Source organism: Papio anubis, chromosome 13 (genome assembly GCF_008728515.1).
Source record: "Papio anubis isolate 15944 chromosome 13, Panubis1.0, whole genome shotgun sequence".
NCBI classification, from domain to species: domain Eukaryota; kingdom Metazoa; phylum Chordata; class Mammalia; order Primates; family Cercopithecidae; genus Papio; species Papio anubis.
In genome coordinates, this window is record NC_044988.1 from 49,901,854 (window position 1) to 49,908,302 (window position 6,449).

The 6,449-nt window shown below is 41.6% G+C and overlaps 1 protein-coding gene across 1 annotated transcript; it reads right to left on the reverse strand.

Annotated features, from left to right (window-relative positions):
- Positions 1–5,611: 5,611 nt before the first annotated feature.
- LOC101018652 (interferon alpha-1/13) lies at positions 5,612–6,194 on the reverse strand. The gene is given in 7 exon segments (XM_031654762.1): positions 5,612–5,684; positions 5,686–5,754; positions 5,756–5,812; positions 5,814–5,878; positions 5,880–6,022; positions 6,025–6,160; positions 6,162–6,194. Coding segments are annotated over 7 exon segments (576 nt in total).
- Between the last annotated feature and the right edge of the window lie 255 nt (positions 6,195–6,449).

Consider the following 6,449-nt stretch of genomic DNA (forward strand, 5'->3'; position numbering starts at 1 on the left):
GAAACTTGTCTTCGTATTGTTGGTCTTTTAAAGGAAGCTGCATCGTGAGCAGAACTTAAGAATCCTGCTGGACTGCATTGGTTCCATGAATAATTTTCCCTGCACTGTGTGATGACATGCCGGTTCTACTTGGAGAAAACAGAAGTTTGCATCTGGAGGTGGGTTAACCCCTAACTCTCTCCCTGTACTCTGCAGGCTGCTGTGGTGTCCATGTTACCTATGCCATGGACATGATGCTGGCCACAGCTCAATAGAACTCTGTGTTCTCAGCATCCACTTCAATCTTCCCTCCTGATAGGAATGATCTGAACAGTTGACTTAATGCTGCTCGTTGGTATTGTTCCATCTCTAGTACCTTTACTGATGTCTATGATTTAAACATCTCCGTCCTCCTTCCAAGTTCTCAGTCTACTGCTGGCTCTTTCAGTTTATTCCACTGTATGATGTGTGCTTTCATTGTTTGAACAAATGAGAGTCCTGTGCCTGGTGCAGTCTCTTCCTGAAGGACTCAGAACGTGGAAGCTTCTAAACAGAGTCACAGATGAACTCCTGCACTCTTTATCAGTTCATTGGACATAGAGGTATAGGCAGGAGTCCCTTCATTTACTGCATTTTGATGCCAGACTGGACATCAGTCAGTCTACACCCCTACAGCTCATGACTCACCTGGCAGGAAGGGTGGAAGTGAGGCCACATTCACTCTTGCTTCTGAGGCTTGAAAAACAGGACTATCTCCAGAGGGTGCTGCATGGTGACATGGTGCCATGTCTCCCTGGGCACCAGACACTGATCCCTGCCTCCAGACACCTTTTCGCAGGTGGACTAGATGTTCCTGGGTGGAGGTAGATCTGGAAGCAGTAAAATCTGGCTCCTCAGTGGGACATGGGCAGGGCCAGCAGCCCAGCACGCAGTGTCCCCACCACACCTTCTGCCTATGTGTCTTCAGACCTGCTGCTGGGTTCCCCAATACTGTAGATTATATATAACATGTTAAAAACTCCAAGATATGGGAAATGAGATGTAGTATAGAGATTTTTCAGGGCGGGTGACAATATGAAGCTAAATCAGAACTTTTAATATAAACATAGTATAAACTATAATATAAATATAATGAAAAAAATTGCATTAAAAAAAGCAGTTACCCAAAGAATGGAAGGGGTTCTACAATATTTGAATGGCTAATTTGGCACTCTCACAAAGGCAGAAACCAAGTGATTAAAAATGTTTGTTGCCCCTAAACGGTTCCCTACAAGTGGTGGAGGAGGAAAGGAAAATGGTTTAACATGTAAGTGGGACCCTCTAACTCAGGAACAGAAAGGAAATAATAATGTAATGGTTGGGTCTCCAACCTGAGTGCACACAACTATGACAGATCCCTGCTAAGCCAGACCCCTGCCCTGCTAGCTGAGCAATGGACATATTGCACAATTCACACATATTTCCATTATTCGTCCTTAATTGCGAAGTTGTCAAGGTGCCTCTCTAGTCTACCCTGTGTGTGACACCTGTGGCAATCACTGCATTCTCTGAAGTTTCTTAATTTCGTCCCAGTGCTCTCTCTAACTATTGAATAGAGGTGGAATAGATCTTGAAGTCATTCCTTATTCAAAGGGTGAGTGAAAATTTTCTCAATTATAAAGTTGAAAGAATGATCTGATAGGAGAATAAATTTGTGAAACTGACCAATTACTCTAAAGAGTTGTGTACCTTCAAACAGCAGAGTTTTCTGGATTTCCCTTGAAGTGCACAGTCAGATGGGATGGCTCTCACCTCCCATGTGACCTGCAGTAGAGGTAGAGGGAGGAGTTAAGTCAGGAGGTACTGGGAGGCTGCTGGGCGGAGGCAAGGACACATCTGCCTTTCTCCCCAGAACTTCCATTGTCCAAAGAGGACATTTCCTGCCTGGCGGGGAGGGTACCACTCTCTAAGATATGAAAATTAAAGAAATGAACCAGCCTTCAGAATTTGGGTCAGTTGTTTTGGGAAAGTGCAGCTTTTAGCTCTGAAGAAAAAGGTGCTGGAAGGAGACAGACTTATACAGAGAGGAACAAACTTGGCCACTGTCTCTGGTCTTGCGGGTAGGTGGCTCTCTCACCGTGTAGAGATTACCGCAGTACCCACAAAGCCAAAGAGATCCCAGGGAACTCAAGGCAAGGGAGAGCAGAGCTCAGACATGAAGAACCTACATGACTCGCAGGGCTTCAAAGGAAGACAGGAGACTCTATGTAATGCGTCTGTGGCAGCAGTTTTGTTTTTCATTCTTGAGGAATGGCGGGCTTTCTAGAAGTCTTCTCACCATCCCTATGTGGTTGACAGAACTCTGGCATTTTTGCTTAGTAGTTTTCCATCCACTGACCACCAAATGCAGAGGCAGGGGCTTAATCAATGATAAGAGAGACCTAGATGGAAGATTAAGTGTAGAAGGAAGGAGGGGCAGAAATTAAGCGGAAGAACAAGTCTTAGAGGGGCCAGACTGGGAGGTCTTAAAAGCTTCTACAAAAAAGCAATGAAGTTATACATTTTTTTTAACAAAATCCTGCCTACAAGAAAAGGAAGCAAACAAGTTCAAATATATAATTTAAGAGGCTTTGTAGAGAAAAAGTTTACATGGGATATACAAGATCACAAGAAGAAAACCAGAAAGACCTTTAAAAAATGGTAGCCAGTATCAGCTTTAAATTAAGCTAATAATTGAATACAGAGCTCTTAAAATTGCTAAGAAACTCACTGTCAGTTCCAGCAAGAATAAACAACCAAAATATTTCTAATGTTTGAAACTTTCTTTCTCTTTTCTTTTAAAACAAAGACACTTACCAAGTGACTCAGAACAAAACCCAAGCCTTTATGACTTCACCAAGGATGCATGAGACATCTTCAAAGAAATGCAGATGCAGTCCTCTCAAGAATTGAGAGCCACCTCTAAAGATAGCCACAAGAAAGAAAAATTTAGGCGTCTTGAGAGGTAGCAATAGTCAATATGTAAGCTTCAATGGGAGCCTCCAGCTTTTGGATTGGCCCCTGCACAGACGAAGAGGTGTGCTGACAGGCAACAACCAGAAGTCAGGTTCTCAGGACCACAAAACAACAAAAGCGACAGCTGTCTTTTGAAGGGATAGGATCAATAACAAATGGGTCCCATAAGTCCAAATTTACACAACAAGAACAATTCCAACAAATGATCTCCTGATGACTGCATTTGGAAAAGGAAGAAATAAGAAAATTTTGACCTTTTAGTTCTTGACCAGACACTACAAGCAGAAATTTAAGAACTGACCTTGTTAAAATTCTTACCTTTGTGTGGTTCTTTATCAGTCTTTTAGGACCTCATCAATGCGTGAGTCAGGTGCTTCAGGCATCCCATCTTCATCACCAAAACTATAGGGGCAGAAATAGTGTGATCTCTTTCCTTCCTATCAAAGGGTCACAACTGACATGCCTGTAACAAAAGACAGGTTAACAAGAGAAGCACCTTACATGTATTGAATCATAGTTTTATATAACTATGGAAGCCTTCAAAATGAGACCAAAGCACAGGAAAAAACTATCCCCTTTTGTTCTTATGTTCCATGAAGAATGGACAGCTGTGTAGAAATGTGATTAGATAAAAGGGCATCATGTTAATATTCTGAGTAGGGGAACCCAGCAAGGCCTTTCTGGTCGAATACTTCTTGGTCTCTCCATGCACCATTTTTTTCCTCTCTTGGAGTGCGTGGCGAGCTCTTTTTTGGAAGGGGGTCTTAGTATCTACAATCAAACAAAGGTAAGTTAGAATTTCTTTATGGCCCGTTCAGTTCTTACACACAAAGGTGGGAAAGTTAGAGTCTTATTTTCAAATTTTATGGCTGGCTTTGGGGAAAGGGGCTCCGATCAGGAGATGAGGTGACAAGCAGCAGGGCAGGAGAAGACAGAGCTTTGCTTCTGAGGCTGCTTCTGAGACCTTCACTTTTGGGTATTATTTCACAGGCCTCAGTAGGAGTGAAAATGAGATCCAGAAAAGCTGGGGGAAAAGGAGGGGAACTGTGCTGGAGTATGAGGAATCAACAAGTGAATGATATGTATATTTCACTTAGGTTTAAGAAAATAAACTCTTCCAGATTTTCCTGTAAGATGCCGTATCCTGACTGAATATATAAATCAGACTTACCTTCAGTATGAAGGGTGATTATTTTCCAGTTTTCTCAGAATACTCAGAATTGTCTTTAGATTATTATGTGTTATGGAGATTGAGGAGAGCATTCCTTTTCATTTCTCTTTTTCTTTTCTATTTCTTTTTTTTCTTTTGAGATGGAGTCTTGGTCTGTCACCCAGGGGCCATAGTGCAGATTGCCATCTCTATCTCCGGGGTTCAGTGATTCTCCACCTCAGCCTCGAGATAGATGGGATTACAGGCACCCAGCATGCCTGGCCAAATTTTGTGTTTTAGTAGAGACAGGGTTTCCTGCCATATTGTCCAGGCTGGTCTTGAACTCCTGAACTCAAGTGATCCACCCACCTCGGCTCCCCAAAGTGCTGAGATTACAAACAAGAGCCACTGCACCCAGTCCCTTTTCACGATATATATGTAGTAATTAAGAAAATAATCATATATTTATAAAATAAGAAAACATGTATATGCATATATTTACATATACATATTATATATAAATATATATATATATTGTGTGTGTGTGTGTGTATATATTCTAGAGGCTGGTCTGCCCTGAGATTTAGGCAGGGACACAGATCCAGACCATATTAATCACCATTCTACCTTTTTGTCCAATCCCTCTGCTTCCTTTGTGGCTTTCTTTTCCCTCCCTTTAAAGGTAGAAGGTCCTCAGAATCATGCTTAAGTCTTTTCTCCGTCTACACTCTCTACACACATGAGCACTTCCATTTGCTGGGATTTTACTTGCCACATGAAACCACAGCAATTGCATTTCCTTATAATTTGAAAACTCATGTCCAACTGGCAATAGACGGTTTCTACCACATGTTATACCAGTCAACTTACAGAGGATATCTCTGTTTATTTTTATTTCCTGACATGTTTCAGTTTACGTGCTGCCAAAAGAAATAGTCGTTTGTTCCTTTTTCTCCTTAGAGTATTTAGGATAACTGATATTTAAATATGACTACTATTTTAGTTTGATTCCCGTCTAAAAATCAAATATGCAAAGAGATTAGAAAATAGATTTATTGTATTCACCTTTACATATTGAGTACAACATGCAAGCTGGTATAGAGAAAGGTCATTTTTACTTACATCTCTCATATAATAATGATGAATAAATAAATTATACCCTTTATTCTCTAATCAGATTTCACACTCGGGCTAGGAATTTCATGTTAAAGGACGAACACATACAAGAAGTTCCTATAGTAAAAGTTTAATGAACAACATAAAATAATGAATTGGTAGATACAAAGAGCTGTTTTATTACACTATTACAGTGTAGCGTGCATCTGATGTTATATGAACAAAAATAATTTAAATCTTATAAATAGTTAAATAGATATTTAAATAAATAAATCAATTTATCAGCATAGTCATAGTTAGAGCAGGAGTGAGAGTGGTTGAAATGGCAGAATTCATGGCGTGAGCTGGTGTATGAGTCAATAAGAGTTGTTTTCATGTTGGACCAGGTGTTATTCTTCTCCTTAATCTTTCTTGCAAGTTTGTTGATAAAGAGAAAGATCTCAGGGGCTGCTCTGACAACCTCCCAGGCACAAGGGCTGTACTTCTTCTCTGTTAGATGAGAGTGATTCTTAGGAGTATTTCTTCACAGCAGCCGAGGTGGAGTCTGCATTCACCAGGGGAGTTTCTCCCACCCTCCTGCTGCATCACACAGGCTTCCAAGTCATTCAGCTGCTGGTAGAGTTCAGTGCAGAATTTGATATAGGAGGTCTTCATCCCAAGCAGCAGATATGAGTCTTTTGTGTGGTAAGAAGAGGTTGAAGGTCTGCTGGATCAGCTCATGGAGGACAGAGATGGCTGGAGCCTTCTGACTGGTTGCCATCGCAAACTCCTGCTGGGGAAATCGAAGTCATGTCTGTCCATCAGACAGGAGGAAGGAGAGATTCTGCTCATTTGTTTCAGGAGCATCATGGTCCTTCTGTTATCCAGGCTGTGGGTCTCAGGCAGATTACAGCCCAGAGCAGCGGCGCAGCTGAGCACCGCCCAGGGCCATCGGTAAAGCAAAGGGCAATGCCATGCATTAGATATTGCAGATGCTTCTGGGCTTGCTGAGATGGTGACTCTGAACCTTGGGCTCTAGGTTCTCTGAAGGCCTTGCTTTGAGCCGATGACTTAAGTAGGGAACATGCAGTTTCCTTTCTTAATGCTCCTGGGTACACTTTCCATTTCTGTTTTTGCTTTCCTTCATGCACTCTTTACATGAGTTGAGAGCAGTGTTTTCTCAACCATTTGGTTTTCATTATTGTGTCCCCATCTTGTTCCCAGAGACTTT